At 39.2% G+C, this 20,278-nt stretch overlaps 1 protein-coding gene across 2 annotated transcripts in view; it reads right to left on the reverse strand.

The window, feature by feature from the left end:
- SLC1A3 (solute carrier family 1 member 3) overlaps positions 1 to 20,278 on the reverse strand; it is a 95,805-nt gene that overhangs the window by 17,081 nt on the left and 58,446 nt on the right. For both annotated transcript variants that reach the window (XM_049768569.1, XM_049768570.1), the window contains exons 4-5: positions 4,396 to 4,600; positions 568 to 610 (exon numbers count right to left, since the gene is read on the reverse strand). In XM_049768569.1, the coding sequence (XP_049624526.1) occupies positions 568 to 610; positions 4,396 to 4,600 (248 nt within the window). The remainder of the gene's footprint in view (positions 1 to 567; positions 611 to 4,395; positions 4,601 to 20,278) is intronic.

Genomic DNA, 20,278 nt, shown 5'->3' on the forward strand with positions numbered 1-20,278 from the left:
TTATCATCAATTGTAAACTTAAAGAGATAGCTTCATGGACTGACTTCATGCTTTACTTGTAGAACATAAAGGTCTAAATGAAATCCCTGGCACCAGATGGTCTCCTGAGCACTTTCAGAAGACATCTGGGAGTAGTTCCTGAGCACTATCAGATGTGCTTCTTCTCCCCCCAAAAAAGGTAAGTTCTAAATGTATTTTTATTGTAGTTATTTTGTTTGGATAGCTTTTGGGTACAGGATATAGTTGTGGGAAAAAGAGAATCTCCTGTTTGTCTTTAAACAATTGTCTAATTGTTAATTAGACAAATTAACAATTTGTTTTTAGACAAATTAAACAACGAGCTATTTGTAAATAGGAAATACCAGTATCTATTAGCTAATATACCTTTAAAATAAGGTAAGACACACTTCCCTAGGACAAATTTCCCAGAAAAACCTAAGCCTGTTCACCTGGTTGGTAAGACAATTGTTTCTTATTGTAGAGAAAGGGAAAAACTACAATAAAAAATACCCACTTGATATTCTAAAGAGAATTTAAAAATTGAATTCATGGTTGTAGTTTATTTACCTGTTTAAAGCAGGCTTCGACCAGGTTTGGAGGAAACATATTTCTGCAAAGAAAATAAAATCACTTAAAAATATTTTCCAATACTAAGTGTGTTCTTTAAATACCTTCTTGTTATGTCTAAGGTAAAGATGCATTGAACCAAGAAGCATAGAGGCAAATGCAAAGTTTTGGTAGGCTGTATGACTTAAAATGGGATAGATGGTAATCCTTAAATGTGATTGTTGAAGCTCATATTTTTTAGGAGAGATCTCTTATTCAACTTACCTGTTCTCTTGTCAGATAATAGAATTATTTGTTCAAACATTATGCCATCAAACCCTGTTCCTAGAAAGAATCAAAGTAATAACAAAATTGCCTTCTATCAATCATTCTGGTTAATAGAATTATTGTTCAATATTATTCAATATTATTCAAGTAATGTGCATTGTGTCAAAGGATCAAATGTTCTGAATCATATGTCATGGCCAGGGGCTAGGGATGTGATTTGGTAGAGTACTTGCTTTGTATGTGTGAGGCCCTGGGTTCAGTCTCAGGCACTGCAAAAAAAAAAGAAAAGTCATGGTTGGACTATAGAATTCTGTTCCCTAAAAAGTCCTCACAAAGACCCATTGGGAGGCATGGTAGTGAAACTACATTCCCTGATCTCTTTCTTTACCAATGGACAGATGACTTGCAAGACTGGAATTTGCGACCCCTGTCATTTGAGAGGTTGTCATGTTCTCAGAGAAAAATTTGAGTTCATGTATGTGGGAAAGAAGATAATGGGAAACACACTTGCTGGGGTCTTCCAAGCAAGCTGCATAAGCTTGGTCAAAGCATGGCACTTACTTGGTTTTGGCTGACTCATCTGATAAAGAAGAAATTGGATTGAACTTTCATTAAGACTCTAATACTGACAATTGGGAGAAGGAATGACCCATAATCTGCTTCATGGAAGAACCCAATATTTCAACATTTGTATGCTATAAATTTGTGTCCTCTTCTTTCTACTCCTTAGTCTTACTTGTTTTCTTTCCTTCCTGTCTATGCCTTATGGGTTTATTGATTTATATCTTGACAGAAATATGACCTTTAGGTGATTCTAGGATCAATGCTCAACCAAAATGCAGACAGATTAGTTATCTTTTTTGTTTGTTTTGTTTTGTTTTTGGGTCACACCCAGTGGCTCTCAGAAATCACTCCTGGCAGGCTTGGGGGATGTTGGGATTCGAACTACCATCCGTCTTGTATTGGCTGTGTGCAAGGCAACACCCTACCACTGTGCTATCTCTCCAGCCCCCAGATTAGTTATCTTAATTGTTACTGGGGTAAAGAAGAAACATACAGTGCTCCTATAAGATCAACTAGATTGGAAGGGATGAGATTCTAATTCTTCAAAGAAAAGTAGAAATTATACAGAAAGAAAATAATTCAAAAGTTCTAAATCCAAAAGTACCTGAGGGTAATGTTCATTTAAACTTCAGAAAATAAAAAAAAAACTTTGGTTAATTGTATGGGCAAAATTAAATGAAGGTTATCATAGTCTGATAACATAATTTGATATGAAGCAATGTTGTAGGGCAATTTGCTATATTTTCTTCAGTTGTGGTTAACTGCTTTAAAAAGCCTTTCATGAGGACACTTTTTGAAGCTGGGTTGTGTTAACAACTTATTCAAAGTGACTCAAAGGTGGGAATTGAAAAAGCAACTAAAGAAAAACTTTGCTTTTCAAAAATTTCAAATTTCCTGGCAAAGACTGATGCCTTGAGTTTGCATGTAAAATCAAGTCTCTAAGAGGTACTTTTTTAAGAGGATGAGTGATACATTTAAGAGGATACATTTCAAGTATCAAGAATTGGTTTATCAGTTATTTGGTAAGTTATAAAAAGGTTAGAAAAGGACTTGTTTGGAGGAGGACAGACAGGCTAAAGAATACTTAATAGGGGCCCGGAGAGATAGCACAGCGGTGTTTGCCTTGCAAGCAGCCAATCCAGGACCAAAAGTGGTTGGTTCGAATCCCAGTGTCCCATATGGTCCCCCGTGCCTGCCAGGAGCTATTTCTGAGCAGACAGCCAGGAGTAACCCCTGAGCACTGCCGGGTGTGACCCAAAAAAAAAAAAAAAAAAAAAAGAATACTTAATAGAGGAATACTAGCAGGTAGTTAAGGAATTAACACTAGTGTTGAAATAAGGTCCAGTTCTCTTTCTATTTATTATATAGACATTTTTGGGAAACTAATCTTTTGGACTGAAGCAATGTAGATTCTTCCCTTCTAGCTTCTTGGGTTTGTCCACTGGGATGCAATGACAGATTTTAAGGTAGTTAGAGAGGAAAGTGGATATATATTTGTTCTTCCAGCTCTCAAATACCAGGTTAAGTTTCAGCTCTTTTCTAAATTAAAACCATAGTGCCTAACCTGAGAGTAGACTATATTTTCTGGAGTTTCACTAATAGCTCCTTCCTTTGCCTCCCAGAGCTAGGGATGGTAACAAAACTGCTTTCAATTCTTTTTAGTTTCCTGGTGTCTCACAGCCTCTAGGAGGTCTCCTTAACACTTCCCATTTATTTGCAAATCCTCTTCAAACAATCCTTTAAATATGAATGTGCCACTTGCCAGGACTTGAGTAAGGACATTTGTTGAAGAGGAAAGACTAAAAGGTGCTAGGATCAAATTGGTTAACTTTAGAGGTCTGTGTAAGTCCAACTCTTAGTGTGTTTCAAGTGTTAGACTCATTCATAATCAGAATGAGCTTTGTACAAAAACAAAGTTAAAGAATTTAGCCTTTAGGCCTTTATTACTGATCTGCTAATCCATCAAAAAAGAGTAAGACAAGAAAAACTGGAGACTGTCCACATGATTTCTAAAGTACATTTTGGAAAGAAATTGTTCTGTGTAGTCAAGGATGACAGTGATTTCAAGTTTTAATTGAAAATACTCTATTGAACAGATTATATTTAAATAAATATAAAAATATACTTATGACTTTAAGGGCAAAAGTAAGACTTGAAAAAGTAGGTAAAGATTTATTAATATCCCACCAGCATGTCTATGTTCACTTCCTCACTATTCACAATAGTCAAAATATGAAAACAACCCAAGTGTTCAGGAACAGATGAGTGGATAAAGAAACTTTGGTACATATCCACAATGAAATACTACTCAGATATAAGAAAAAATGAATCAGACAATTTGCTGCTACATACATACACATAGATTTAGAAATTATCGTGTTGAGTGAAATTAGTCAAAGGGAGAGAAACAGACTCAGAATAATCTCTCTCATATGTTAGATATAAAGAAACTTCATAGGGGAATATCAAAAGCCCAAAGGTGATAGAAATGAAGAGCAGAACTGGTCTTTAGTAGGAAGTTTGCCACAGGAATGTGAGTGTGAGGGATAAGTTAGCTTGTAAACAATGAACAAAAACAATGCTTTTGGGAAAAGTGCCTGCCACTTAGGCAGGATGTGGGGCAGGAGGAAAATGGGATATTGGTGGAGGGTAATAAACACTGGTGAAAAGATTGATGCTGGAACATTCATTGTATGTTTGTAACTTTGTAATTCACAGTGATCCAATAAAAAACATAATTATTAAGATTCCAAGGTGAACAGCACCACTGAGAAATCAACTGCACCATGAAATTATGTACCCAAAAAGCAAGGCTTTATGATCTTTTACATGAGATCAGAATATGAATTCTTACTTTTGATATCTGTTAAAGAGAAGTACAGACGTGACCTTCATTTTAAGCTTGTCTGGATCCCTCTTCCAAGGGTTGATGAGCCCCTCCAAAGAAGGGTTGTGTGATGAAATCATACCCAAAGTGATGAAGGGGGAAAGACGTACCTTATTAAGTCCAGGAAAGCATCTGCAGCTGTCACTTGTACAACTTTGCCTTCTCTGTACATATTTTCCTTTGTGCCCTTCCCAGGATGGATGATGATGACAATGATTATGCCAATCACTACGGCAATGATGGTCGTAGTCATATAATAGACTACAGCTCGCATCCCCATCTTCCCTGATGCCTTACTATCTAGGGCAGCCATTCCTGGGGAAGGCAAACAGAAGATTTTCAGGAAGTCAGTTCAGGAAATTCTCCAGAAAAAGTCATGGGAACAGCATTTCTTTCTCTACTCCCTGAACCTCATCCCACCCAGCAATGAAATTTCATACATAGTACAAGAACTTGGCAACGAATTTATTAGGGTACCAAAAAAGGTGAAGGAGAAACAAAACATAAAATAGATATACAAGGTAAGACACATGATCAGCATTTTCTTCCCCAAGAGTAGATTTCACACAGTTCTCTAATTGTTTGAAAGTACAGCCCAACTTTTTCCTAGGTTTCTATTAGTTGGGAAGTGACAATAGTGAAGAGTGATGAGGGAATACGTTTTAATAAATACAACTAGTATTTTATCCTAAGAAAGAAAATATTTACTTTATATTAGAAAATAATATGGGACTGGAGAGATAGCATGGAGGTAGGGTGTTTGCCTTGCATGCAGAAGGATGGTGGTTCGAATCCTGACATCCCATATGGCTCCCTGAGCCTGACAGTAGGGATTTCTGAGTGTAGAGCCAGGAGTGGCCCTGAGAGCTACCGGGTGTGACCCCTCCCAAAAAAGAAGAAGAAGAAAAAGAAAATAATATATTATAGATAAAGGAAAAGAAAAAGTAACTTGGGCTAGGGCTAGGGGGTCTAAGGGCTGGAGTGCATGCATTGCATGTGGGTACCCCAGGCTTGATCCTAACACTGCATGATCTGAGAATCTCTACATACCAGACTACCACCACATATGGTGAAAAAAAAAATGGGAAAAAAGCAAGTACGTAAAAAATTTCTAGGAGGATAGTCTAAATGCATCTCAAGTTAAGCACTGTAGTGACTCATACAGATAAACTGCTATTAAATTCTTAAAAAAATTATATCTATCTAATGTATTTTTGGGGGAACACACTTGGTAGTGCTCAGTTCTTACTCTGGTGGGGTTTGGGTGATCATATGGGTACCTGGGATAGATGCAGATGCAAGTAAGTGCACTACCTACTGTGCTATCTCTCCAGCCCTTCTGATAGTATTTTTCTATGTTTTATGTAAAATATGTTATTCTGATCACATGCTGATATTTCTCTCATTTGCATTTAAAAGAGACATGACTGGTAAGGACAAATATGACTCCTTTGCTGTTTAATTTTTCCTTATCTAATACTTTAAAAATGATAGAGTTGTTCTATGTTTTCACCCTGCCTTTATCCACCTTGTCCCACAGGCCTGGAGCACCTCACCTCATGCTAAATATTCTTCTTCCTTTCATTTTCAGGCCATCTTCAAGTCTACCTCAGGCAAGTTGTTATCCTAGGTAAAAAAGGAGGCATGACTTTTAAGATTTCCCTAACTGCTCTAGCAAATGGAGCACATCTCAATGCCTCTCTTGATGGATAAATATTAAAAGTGATACAAAATTCTCAAAGATTATATCATCTATAATTATATAGGCTCTTCTTTATCATAAACTACTTCATCAAATTTCTTCTTTCTTTTTCCTCCATAATTCCACCTAAATACTAAAATATAATCATGGTATAATTAAATTATGGTTAAATACATAACTTTCTCTTATAGTTAATATTTGTTTCTATAAAGATACCGTATTTCAATGCTCAGTATCAGATTCCAATAGTGCTTTTGTGTCTAACTAATGATTCTGTTCATACCGACATTTTTATAGTAATGTACATATTTTAAAAAGTAATATGCTTTTTTCTGCTGAGCCAGTTTAGAGACACCAAGGACCATAATCCCTCCAGGACCCACACCCAGTAAGATGTCCCCACCCAACGAATGTGGGGCCAATTCCTGCTGTGTGATTGGGCACTCAGAGATTTAAAAGGGACGGTGGCCATGCTCTCTGCCTTTTTCCTGCTGAGCCAGCCTAGAGACACCAAGGACCATAATCCCTCCAGGACCCACACCCGGTAAGATGTCCCTACCCAACGAATGTGGGACTGATTCCTGTGTGTGATTGGGCACCCAGAGACTTAAAAGGGACAGTGGCCATGCTCTCTGCCTTTTTCCTGCTGAGCCAGCCTAGAGACACCAAGGACCATAATCTCTCCAGGACCCACACCCTAGAAGCGCTGCTGCCTTATCTTTCAACCCCTGAATTCCATTTCTCCACATTGTAAGAAGCAATCAACAGTCCTACCAATGGAGAAATTTTGCAGAACACTCCCATGTTTAAAGAAATCAAGATGGCTGCTCTGATAATCTGAAAAGTAGGAAATAGCTAGGTATCCTCTCAAATAGAAAGTTTAGATTAAAATTATGGAAGATGTTCAGGGGGCTCTAAAAAAGCATTGATAGACTAGACTGGAGCACAGTTAAGCATCAAGAGGATTTGACGACTGAAATTAGAAATTTTCACAAGGAAATAACAGGTCTGAAAAACTGAGCTCATGCAGCTCTTGTCAGCATGGGGTTTGGGGAGACCCCATGCCGGAGGCTTTCTCCCTAGTCTGCGAAGTACTGGGAGGCTTGACAGGCCCCACAGCTGTCCCCCTCTTTATCCCCTGACTCCAGGCCTTCCCTGGGTGCCATCTCAGATGGCCAGAAGTGGGTTCAGGTAGACTCTTAGGGGTCCTCAGGCTTCCCCCCTCCCTTCGTATTCCAGGGGGGACGTAAATGGGGAGGAGGGCAGTCAGATATCTGGCTTCTGGTTTCCTCTTTGATTCTAGAGGTAGAGGCTAGCTCTGGCCAGGTATGGGGTTTGGGGAGGCCCCATGCCGGAGGACCTCTCCCTAGCCTGGGGAGTGCTGGGAAGCTTGGCAGGCCCCCAGCCGTCCTTGTCTTTTTCCCCTGATTCCAGGCCTTCCCTGGGTGCCAGCTCAGATGGCCAGAAGTGGGTTCAGGTGGACTCTTTAGGGTCCTCAGGGTCCCCCCTCCCTCCGTACTCCAGGGGGGAGGTGCATGGGGAGGAGGTTGGGCAGATATCTGGCTTCCAGTTTCCTCTTTGATTCTGGAGGCCAGCTCGTGCCAGGTATGGGGTTTGGGGAAGCCCCATGCCAGAGGCCCTCTCCCTAGCCTGGGGAGTGCTGGGAGGCTTGGCAGGCCCCCAGCCATCCTTGTCTTTTTCCCCTGACTCCAGGCCTTCCCTGGGTGCCAGCTCAGGTGGCCAGAAGTGGTTCAAGTGGACTCTTTGGGGTCCTCAGGCTTCCCCCCTCCTTCCTTACTCCAGGGGGGAGGTGCATGAGGAGGAGAGTGGCCAGATATCTGGCTTCTGGTTTCCTCTTTGATTCTGGAGGCCAGCTCGTGCCAGGTATGGGGTTTGAGGAGGCCCCATGCCGGAAGCCTTCTCCCTAGCCTGGGGAGTGCTGGGATGCTTGGCAGGCCCCCATCTGTCCCTCTCTTTTCCCCCTGGACTCCAGGCCTTCCCTGGGTGTCGGTCCAGGTGGGCTTTATAGGGGTCATCAGGCTTTCCCCCTACCTCTCCCTACAGTAATGGAAATGCGCTTTGGGAGGATGGCTGGTTGTTCTAGCACTGGTTTATGTTGGGACAGTCACTGGAAATTTTTTCTCCTTGGTCTCCTATTGACAGTATTGTATGCATATAGTTTATATATGCATAATATCCAACTTGTATTGTGACCTTGATACTGCCCTACAAAGCTCATATCTAATCTTTTACTGCCTCAGTCCCAACCCTTATTTCCCCCCATCTTCCCATGTAGGTGCAGCTCATGACATGCAGCTCAACACATAGAGTGATGAGTGCAGTTAGAGAAATAACTACACTGAAAACTATCATAACAATGTGAATGAATGAGGGAAATAGAAAGTCTGTCTTGAATACAGGTGTGGGTGGAGTGGGGAGGAGGGAGATCTGGGAAATTGGTGGTGGGAATCTTGCACTGGTGAAGGGGGGTGTTCTTTATATGACTGTTAACATACAACTACAATCATATTTGTAATCACGGTGTTTAAATAAAGATAATTAAACAATTTAAAAAGTAATATGTATTATTTTTAGCTATATAGTTTGGCTTGCCCCCAAGTTTTGATGTAGTGCTAATGAGTTTCAAATAAAGTCTTTATTTTCAATATGCCTTTTCATTTGTATTTGAATCATCATTATTTAGAGTTTTCACAATAAGCAATTTCTTAGTACCTGATGTGTTTTATTTTTAACAATAAACTATGAGGAAGTTTAAAACACATATGTCACTTCTTCAGGTCTTAGATAACACCATGGAAAACTGACTGGGAACTTGAACCCAGATCTCAATTTGACAGTCCCAGAGAAAGCCAATGCAGTGCTTATAACTTTGGCTTTCAAGCATGAACTTAGCTTCTTTCATCCTTACACAAGTTCTTGAAGCCTAGGGTTAAGTACCTTTGGTCAGGAGATGACATTTCAATACTTCAATACTTAATTTCAACATTAAACATGGACCAATATGTTTTTTAAAAAGCAAAGTGTCCTAGCCTTGCATTTACATTCTTTGGTCTGAATTACATCTCACAATATCATGTGCTTTAAATATTTTCTCACAGAGGGACACCACTCTCTTTTCCTTCTTTGTCTAAACTTTATCATTATTGAATACTGCAATTCTTCAGTCAGTGAGTGATGTAGACACAATAGGCCAGGTATAACTAATAGGGAATACCAGGCAGCAGAAAGAGAGAGAGAGAGAGAGAGAGAGAGAGAGAGAGAGAGAGAGAGAGAGAGAGAGAGAGAGAGAGAGAAAGTGCTAAATGGTCAATGTAAAGCACTGGAAACCAAAATGGCAAACAAAGGAAGAGGCTTAACTCTCCGTTCCTTTCACCACCAGGGGAAAAAGAGGGAATTAGCTTAGATTCCACAACTATAGGGCTAGTAACCATAGGAAATATAGTCTACATATATTGGTGTTTTTGTTTTTTTTTAAATTGAGGAACCCAGGGTCAGAGAGATAGCACAGCTGTAGGGCATTTGCCTTGCAAAGAGCTGATCCAGAATGAACAGTGGTTTGAATCCTGGCATCCCATATGATCCCCTGTGCCTGTTGGGAGCGATTTCTGAGCAAAGAGCCAGGAGTAATCCTTGAGTGCTACCGGGTGTGACCCCCCAAAAAAAAACAAAATAAAAATTGAGAAATCATAGGAAATATTATCTTCACTGTTTCTGATTCTGAAATAGCTGAATACAATTATTAAGTTATATATACAAATATATATAAAAATTCAATAATATATATTTATTAAATAAGCATATATTTAGCAAAGAGCCCTGATAAAAAATCTACAGTCAAATGAGAGGCCCCAACTTGCTCTGCATGTTGATCCTTCTCTTTGAAAGACTGGGACTCAGAACAACTTGTGGTAAAGTACTTGCCTTGCATGCTTGAGATCTTGTCTTGGAAGAGTTTGATCCTCAGCACTGTCCTGACTGCTATAACTGTGGCACTGCTGTTTTTGATTACTTTGGCATTGTCTTTTGGGATTCCTGGTGCTACAACTTACTATATGTGATACCTCCCCCCATAATCACAACAACAACAAAAGAGAAGAGAAAATAGACAACCCCTCACACCCCAGAGAACAATAGTTTCTTTGTTTCAGTCAAGGGATGGGGAGTGCATGAGTATTTTCATTAATTTATGTGGGTCTTTTCCCTAATGTGAGCCATGGTATTTCATAAGGTGCAACTTTTGCAGGTGTTCCAGGATCTTCCACCTCTCATTCCAGCTCGAAGTACTTCCCATTCTCCTTTTCTCTGACAGGCTTGTAATAGTCATGGTACAACTAGAAACAAGGCTATATTTGCTAAACAGAACAACAACAGGAGAGATGTAGTTATGCTATCAGGTATCAGGCCTGAAAGAAACTGGTATTCAAACTGAAATAATGGAGGAAGAAGTTCGAAAGACACAACCTGACTGCACACTCTTCTACCTCTTTGCCCACAATGCCCATTTCCTTTGCCAACCTTATGAAATCCAAGAGACAAAGTTCTGTGTCAAAGGCAACATACCAATGTCAGATTGTCTACAGACAAGGATAAAGTACTAACTCACTTTGAGGAAAATGAAACTTTGGCAGGAAGTGCTCTACATGTTTGGGAAGGTGAAAGTTGGCCTTGAGCCTTGTCAGTAAAATATATGGAAGACAAGGCATGGGTCAAGAAAGAGCAAGGAGGTTATGTGGGTATGTAGGCTGGTGTGGGAGTGTTACAGTGTGTTCATCTAAATTCATATTTCAGAAACACATGTCAGAGCAAGTAGTCAAGATAGTGATCTTGCCTGGCGCCCATTTTCTTAATTTGACCTGGGCTTAGCTAAGTGAGTTCCATTCTAGATATCCTGACATCTTTATTATAAAAACAACTGGCCATTAGAAATTATACACATTTGAAATTCAAAAGAATATTACCAGGTACTATTGCTACTCTGTTAATATGGTATTATCTCTTCCAATCAAAGAGAAGAATTATCAAGCTTAGACGTTTTTAATAGTTTTGGTATGCTTTGTATCATTTCTATAAGTCTATAACATGTTCACCAATGAGTTAAATGTTTAACAGAAATTAAACAACACATTCCTGGAATTCATAAAGTTAAGACTGCTTAACATCTTGGCAATCAAAGGCATAATTTTGAAGAGATGGATGAACAGATTCTTGGTGCAACTGGTCATATACACCTCTACTTCTTTATCTTTTGGCAGTCTTAAGCACAATAAAACTGAATCAAATTAATGTTTTTCTTTGTTGTTAATATTTTCTTTAATTTTTTGTCTTTGGGCCATCCCTGGCTCCGTACTCAGGATCACTCCTAGGAGGTTCAGTGAACTATATGGTATGCCAGGGATTGAACCTGTGTTCACCAACTGTGAGGACAGCACCCTACCCACTGTACTTTCTCTCCAGCCTCTTATGTATCTTTTTCTTTTCTTTTTTTACAGGGCAGTAAAATTCTTTAAGTCTGTATTATAAATTAAATTTTTGGGTATAATATTTGGCATGGATTCTTGGGTCAATGTAGCCAATTAATAAATGCAGCCAGTTATTAAAGGATAATATACATTTATATATTATTAAATATCAACTTCTCAAGGATCTATTATTTGCATGAAGTTTATTATCATCTCATCTGCTAAAATTCTCTTATACATTAGGATATGTTAGTATACTTTCTTGAATAATCCCCATCTCTGTATTTGAAACATGAAATCTAATGAAGCTTTCTATTGTGAATTATCTTTTCACTCAGTTTCAGAGTGTCACATTATTCCTTCAGGGTCACTAGACCCTATCTAGGAGAACAGAAGAGGGAATGACAATTTCTAATTCAAGAGTATTGTTTTGTTTCAACTTTTATTTTATTTTAGATATACTTTTCCACAATGAACTTCTCCAACACTCATCTAATAAAAGCCGTCTGTTCTTAACCCTTCTAGAATTTCAATATGGGCAAATGTACAGCAAAGAAATAAAGGATGAACTCTAATGCATACCATATTCATTTGAATACAGGGGAATGATTTTTTCATAAGAAAGAAAACTTGGGGCTGGAGAGAGTACAGTGAGTAGAGGGCTTTCCTGTATGACTCCAACCTAGGTTCAATCCCCGCAACCCATTTGGTTCCCTGAGTCCCACCAGGAATAATTCCTGCCTGGAGCACAGAGCTAGATATCTCCTGAGTATTTCTGGATGTGTCCCTAGAATAAATTAAAACTAAAATACACTATAATTTTTTTTGGGGGGGGGAATCACACCCAGCCGCGCTGAGGGGTTTCTCCTGGCTCTATGCTCAGAAATCACTCCCAGCAGGCTCTGGGGACCATATGGGTTTCTTTGATTCGAACCGCCTCTCGACCTGGGTCGGCTGTGTGCAAGGCAAATGCCCTACCTCTGTGCCCTATCTCTCTGGCCTCAAACCCTTTAATTCTATGGTCAAAATTATATTGCCTTTCTTCTCTGAAATGTTTTTTTCTGGTCTAGATTGTGTGTGTGTGTGTGTTGGGGGGGAGTCCGAGTGGGGACTCGAGGGCTGGGGAGAGGGGAAGGAAGCATAGTCCCATGATTCTCTGGGTTCTGGAAGAGAAGGCAAATCTTTAAGTTAGTTTAGGGTTGGGAGATTGAATTCAAACGGCTGAGTTGTAAGCATTGCATTGGGAACCCAAATGAATTTAATGTCAAAAATCACATGGTCTCCCAACACCTCCAGGAATAATTCCCACACACCAAACTAATGAGTGTGTGGCCCCAATCCCTTACAAGTGTTAGAAATTGTTGGTAAAGAATGATTATCGGGCCGGAGAGATAGCATGGAGGTAAGGCATTTATTTGCCTTTCATGCAGGAGGACAGTGGTTCGAATCCCGGCATCCCATATGGCCCCCCATGCCTGCCAGGAGTGATTTCTGAGCGTGGAGCCAGGAGTGACACCTGAGTGCTGCTGGGTGTGACCCAAAAAACAAAAACCAAAAAAAGAAAAAAAAGAGTAATTGCACCACAAATTTCTATCATAAATAGAAAGCAGATTATAACTCATAACTCAGCAGAGATTCCCAAATTTATTTGGCTTGGATTGATAGCACAATAGGTAGGGCATTTATCTTGCGCGGAGCCGACCTGGGTTCAATCCCTGGCATTCCATATGTTCCCTTGAGCCTGCCATGAGTGATTCTTGAGCTTGTGGGTGTGTGTCCCAAAAATAAAAAAAAAACAAATAAACTCACTAAACTTATTTGGCCTACAACCCCCTTTATAGGAAAACTTTAACAACATCAAAAACAAATCAAAAAACCGCTCAGTGTCCCCCTGGAAATGTTCCTTCAAGCAAACAGCAAATCTGCTTTTCTCAGATCAATCTATAACACCCACCCATCTTCCCACCACTCATTTTGGGAAACACCAGGTCATCTTGATTCTAAAGGATCATACTCAGACCTCTTAAGGTCAGCTTTACAAAATCAGATACTTTTAATTTAAATTTATGGCATTGTGAAGAAAGAAGAGTTCAGGTTCTGAGCACAGAAAAAAATGGATTCCATTTCTGCCTCTAGTTTTTTGAGCCTTTCTAAAATTTCATTTTCTGCATGGGTAAAATGAGAATGATGAAAACTTCTTTATAGGGTTTTTCAATGGCTCTAAAGATTGCCATACAGAAGATGCTTAATATGGTGCTTGGCATATGAATCTTATTACTAAAGAAGCAGATCAATAATAAACAACTCTCTAAATGTGTTTGACCTCTACAAACCCTATTTCCTCTAGATAAGAAAATAATAATACCTACACTGTAAGTGTAGAGAAACCTTACATAAAGAATTTGCAAAGGAGGTCCTTGATAAATGCTAGCAATGATCACTGCATGTTTCTCTAGAGGATTTTAGTGCCAAGAGAGCAAAGCTACCAGATGTTTCCTTCATTGATTAAGCCCTCATGTATGAGAACAGGGCCCGCACAGGAAGTCACCCAGGAATTATTTGTTGAATAGTGTTCTCATTACTGTTTTTACTATTGAGTGGCTAAAAAGTATATATTTACAATAATTTTTACCTTCTGCCCTCCCCGCTGCTGAAACATGAACAATTTTGTAATTTGCAAAAACAAAAAAAAAACAAAAATAAACAACTGTATTATAAATAGCCTTGTAAACTATAGTGTTTAAGTAAAGTAATTAAAATTTTTAGTAGGTTACTATATGGAGTACCAATACCAAAGTTGCTTTTATTTAAAATACAGATGGGGGCCGAGCGATAGCACAGCAGTAGGGCATTTGCCTTGCATGCAGCATCTATCCTGGGTGATCCTTGACATCCAATATGTTTCCCCCTCCCCAGCCTGCCAGAAGCGATTTCTGAGTCAGGAGTAACCCCTGAACATCACTGGGTGTGGCCCCACCCCCACCCCCATACAGCTGACTTTTGAACAATACGGAAACTAAGAGTAAGTTGAGAAGCTCTGTATAACCAAACTACAGCTGGTCTTTATGTAATAGATTGGTTCTTGTTTCTGCAGATTCTATCATGCACATCTACTCTTTGTTGCATAGTGCAGAACACAGAAAAATACCACATACAAGTGAACCTGCACAATTTAGACTTATCTTGTTAAAGAACAACAGTATTATGAAGTTTAATTTCACTAATTTTGGCTGATCATTCCTCAGTTAATTTAAAATAGTGAGGTTTATTCTATTTTGCAGAATGAGAGACAGATCCATTCCTTAGAGGGAAACAGGGATCCAGCATCACATAAATATCTGATCATTTGATAAGCAAATGAGTTTAATGATCCATTGTCATTTCCTAGACTAACAGGATATTCAGTATCCCTGGCATACAATATCTTTTAGGAAGCACCCTATTTCTTCTCTCACTTTAGCCTACACACTCTCATTTCTTTATCATTTTTCCACCTTTGGTAACATAATCCACTCTTAAATAAAAGTAATTGTTCAGGGCCAGAGAGATAGCACAGCGGTAGGGCATTTGCCTTGCATGCAGCTGATTCGAACAGACGGTGGTTCGAATCTCAGCATCCCACATGGTCCCCTGTGCCTGCAGGAAAGGATTTCTGAGTGCAGAGCCCAGGAGTACCCCATGAACACTGCCTCAAAACAAACAAACAAAAAACAAAGTAATTGTTCATAAAAGTGTTATTGTTCATCCTCAGAGACAAAGAGAGGAGGGCTGGAACTTCCAGCTCACTTTATAAACCTCACCTCAAAGAGTGGTGAGTGCAATCATAGAAATAACTACACTGAGAACTACCATAATCATGCGAATGAAAGAGGGAACTGGAAAGCCTGTCTGGAGTACAGGTGGGGGTGGAGTGAGAGGGAGGGAGATTTGGGACATTGGTGGTGAGAATGTTGCACTGGTGAAGGGGGTGTTCTTTACATGACTGAAACATAATCACAATCATGTTTGTAATCAAGATATTTAAATAAAGATATTATTAAAAAGTGTTATTGTTCTTTTGGTCTATGTCCTAACAGAATGATAAAATACACAAATAAAATAAACATTGAAGAAGCGTCATAATATGTGCTTATGATGCAGGTCATCATAACTTAGTGGTCATCAACTTAATGGATTTTGATTAGTATTCTCACCGATTAATGCAAGGGTCAGAAATATCTGGTCTGCAGGTCACTTAAGGCTCATGAATTCGTATGGTATGGCCCTGGTGGGACAGACACATATGCTTCTTATTGGCTGCTCACAACTTCTAAATATGTATTCTATGACCTATGAATGTTATAAATATCCAGTAACCTTTGGCAGAAAAGTGATTCCCCTTTCTGTATGAATGAGAGAACAGAACAGAGACTATTATTCAAAAGTATCACATGTAGTAAAGGTACATATTAATTTGCATACATGTATGTGTATAGTCACAATGTAAAGTGTAGGTTCTATTAAAAAAATTGGGGTAACACGGATATAAACCCATTCAGTTAATAGTAGATACTATTAAAAGGAGCCAAGAGCTGTATGTGACCTTGTTCTTTTTCTATACTCTTCCCATGGCTTGAAAGAGTTTATTCCATAGCTAAGAGCTTATTTTATCTACCTACTGGGGGTCAAGGAAATGAAGGTACAAATCTCTGGTATCTTGTTTATTCTTAATAAACAGAAACTGTCTATTCTACATAGAAAAAACATTTTAGAAAAGGTTTACTTCATAGAATTTTGAGCCAAGAGGGTTATTTAATCAGTGATCTTAGAGAGAGAGTTAATTCATCTTCACAAAGAATCAAGAACAATTTTGTGGAATTCAATCAATTAAATTGAAAGGATTTTCACCTGGGCTTTTCTCCTGGCTAACATTTTCTTCCCATTATGGCTGTTCATAATATCACAAACTTGACACTCTCTTCACCTCTAATAGCACTTAGTTATGAGGCTATGTTGCATGAGAATGACAAGAAAATTCCTTACAAATTTACTGCTTGTGATGGGATGTAATTTTCTGGGCAAATTGATTTTTTAATACAACCTTTAAAACTTGTCAGCAAAACTCTTTTTCTTTGAATTCTCATGTTCATTGGTAAAATGAAGAGTGCCAAGGCATAAAGGAAGCATTCTCTTTTGAAAGATGGGTGGGAAAGACAGTACTCTCAGTAGTAGAAAAAAAAAACCCCACATAAATCACTTTTTTTCATAGCCCGTTAGGACTGAGCTAACAATTCCTTTCTTCCAGACTATCATTAACTTTGAAAATGAGCGTCCATACAGAAAAGCAGTGAGGGCCTCACTTTCAAGGTTTTTCCTCTAAAAACCCAAAGAGCTAATGGACTTCGACATTCCGTTGGCACGGGGGTAACCTAGTGGTGAGGTCCTCTGAGTGGTCAAAGCGTTGCTTTCTCCATGCTTGTCTTAATCACACAATGGCCTCTCCTGACAGTTTACCACAGGCTTGCAATGACTCCAGTCATGTGCTTGGCGAGACAACCAAGCCCAGGAAAACTTCTCTCTCCACAAGCTCTCAGGAACTCTCAGAAGGGTCAGCTCAGGCATTCACTTCTCACAGGCCCACAGCTGCAAGTACGAGACCCACAGGGAGAAGACTGAGATACCCATTTACTCTGCCCATTAGCCCATCCTTTGCTCACGGTGTTGGAATGTGTTGTACAATATGCTTTTTGGAAGAGCAACCGGGGAGTAATTCATCTTCTTTATGTGTGCTAAGCAGAGCAAGAGGGAGAGTCTAGTGGCAGGACCCGAGATGAGCTGGGGAGTAGTGATTAGGAACAGCTGACAGCCTCCGACCAAGACCCTTTCTTTGGTTACCACATTATAACAGCCTCGTACAAAGGAATGACTGTCCTTTTGCCAAGATTTAGAAATTCAGAACCGCAGAAAAAAAGCAGTTAAAAGAAAATGTGTGGTTCTTTACAGCAGGGCCTAGAGGCCCAGGAGACCATCTCTTGGTTCTACCTGTGCATCTGGGCTTCCTACACAAGCACAGGGAAAGGCAGGAGCTACTACCAGAAGCACTGATTTGAACAAACAGGCAAGTAGGTGCCTTCACTCACAGTAGAATCAGCATGCACAGAGTGGCAAATTGCTTTGGTTTAATTAGAGGAAGTTCTTTGAAGCCCAGAGCTTCAGCCCCCTTTGCATTTTCTCCCTACCAAAGAATCATGATTTACAAGCAATCCCTGGACGCATGGTTTGCAATTTCTCCCCAGCGGCCCTCTTTCCTTTGGCTCGTGTTGCTTGCTGTGGAAAAGACCTTTATGTTCTGGGCTCTGTGAGACTTGCTTAGGAAGATGATGGTCCAGACAGTACGTTTCCGAACTGGCAGGGGCCTGGAAGGGACCAATTCTGTACCAACTGGCCCAGACTTATCCAGCACGAATCAAAGAATGTCTCAAGTTGATTGAACCACATGTAAGAAAAACTCAAGGGGTGCCCTTTCCTTCCTAGGAGGCCTGTCCCTCAAAGAAGAAAAGTAATTGAATGCCTCAGAGAAATTAAAAGTATGGATACTGAAAACCAATTTGGCCTGGGCCTTCTTCCCAAAGCACCAGCTGAAGCCACAAAGGGAATCCAGGCCTTACTTACAAAATGAGTCCAGAAAGCCTCAGAAATCCCTGGGGCCTGAAAGGTCCATTTCTCTTCCCATTCAGCATTATCACAAGATTCAGAACCCATAAATCTTCCTGAAAATTCTGAAATAGACTGAGGTCAAACTGGCTGATTACTTTACAATAGGCACTGAATTTTGGGAAGGGGCGGGTTGTTTGTTTAAAAGGTAATTTTTCTTATTCAAATAAAACCTGATAATTAAATATGTTCACAACATCTATTTTTTAAAATAAGACCAGAGTGGTAGACTCTTACACACTACAGAAAAGAATAAAACAAAAATGTTTTAAACCCACATATGGTGCCTTATGAAAGTGTCCCAAACTATGTCTCTGGGGAGAGAATTGGGGTGGAGGAGAGGGGAAAGAGATTGCTGGGACAAGAGAAGTGAGAGTGAAAAGAGAGAAAAGGGAGGCTAAAATGCAGGTAAATGCAAATAGAGAACAAGTTTTTATCTCAGTCAGCATATTTCTTGGTCTGGGGCCAACATAGCCCCTTGCAGTTCTGATTAGTTTTCTCAGCATTTAAATAGTTCATCAATTGTTCTTATCTAATCTATAGAGGAATAGTAGCACCCAGGGAGGAGAGATTATGTTTGCAGCTACCTGGCTCTAACAATATAACTGTATCACTTTACAGAGCAACATATCTGTTGTTGGTTGTTTTCCCTCCTTTTTGCTTTACTCTCAGCCTTAAAATGAGAAAGTTTTCTCCTTGGAACAGGAAAAGGTGCATTATTTTAGTCCCCAGGGCCAAGGGCGACAATAACATTGAATCATTCCTGATATATTCTATACCCCATGAGTAGAACAGAATACTTTTATGGTCTGTTTTTCTTTAGAAAGGTATAGTTTCTGTATATTCTGTTCTAATTTTGTAAACATCTTGTACATGGTTTATATGTGCTTCTCAATTTCATGTTTTAATGCTTCTTCCAAGGGATATGCAAGAATTCCCAAAAAATTCTCCAGAGAAAAGTGTGATTATCCTCTTAGAACAAATTACATTGACCTTGAGTACACTTGGATCTTGAATCCCATCCTGAGTGGAATTTTGGAGAATATTGAGGAAAAGGTTTGGACATGATGCTTGTTTGACTTGAGACTGATGTTACATGAATTGGATTGATGAAAATTATTTTTAAACCTGAAATTAGGGAAATAAGATGTGTAACAATATAGTTTCTAGTGTTGGCAAAACCCACAACTGATAAGAGGATACATCTGAGTAAAATCGAGTAACATAAAATGGTGTGAGAGGAAGAGAGTTGAGAGGGCTAAGGTAGGGAGGGATGAGAACATAGCTGTCAAAAATATAATGGAAGTAAAAGACAATATTGATTTCAAATGAATGATTCACATGGCTGTGACTTCCACATTACAAAGAATGGAAAGTGTTAACGGTAGAAGGAAAGTTATATTGAGAAATGTGCTTCTGTATTAACTGCTTCTACAATTGAAGTTTCTTCACTCAAGCATTTTCTCCATTTTTTTTGCTATTGCTTTGAGGTGCCAGAAATAATTCAAGGAGCCATATACCTGAAGAACATGTTTCCTCCCACTGAGTTATTCAGTGATTTTATTTATTGAATTTATTAAGAACTTTCTCAATTCTCAGGCCAAAGTGATAATTATTGGGATCCTGATCTGATGTGTTTGTCATAAGACTTAACATATAAAACTGAAATTCTAGATTTGGCTTGGTCTTATTACTTGTGATGGGTTCAGAGAAGTAATCTTAGTGTCACAGAGAGTGAAGCATAATAGAAGAAGTTTCTTTATAGGTTTGCATGGATGATTGAGTGAGTTCAATCCATAATACTAGAGTACAATATCTAGCATATATAAGTTAGATGATTGGAGATGCATTTGCTTTTATTTTTAAACAATATTTTTATCTGTGAAGCCCCCCTTGGGATACCACATTAGTATGTGGGGAATTCAGTAAGTAAAATTAGGTCATATTATGCCAGGCATCCTGCTGAATGCTTTATCTCATTTAAACGTCCATTATCCAGGTCAGAAATGACAAGGCTCAATCCCCATTTACAGATAAGGATTTTTGGAGGTCTAAAACATGAGGCAGATCACGTGGTTGAAGTAAATGGAATTGCTGTCATGTGACTCAAGGCTTTGA

This window comes from Suncus etruscus, chromosome 2 (genome assembly GCF_024139225.1).
Source record: "Suncus etruscus isolate mSunEtr1 chromosome 2, mSunEtr1.pri.cur, whole genome shotgun sequence".
Classification (NCBI taxonomy): Eukaryota; Metazoa; Chordata; class Mammalia; order Eulipotyphla; family Soricidae; genus Suncus; species Suncus etruscus.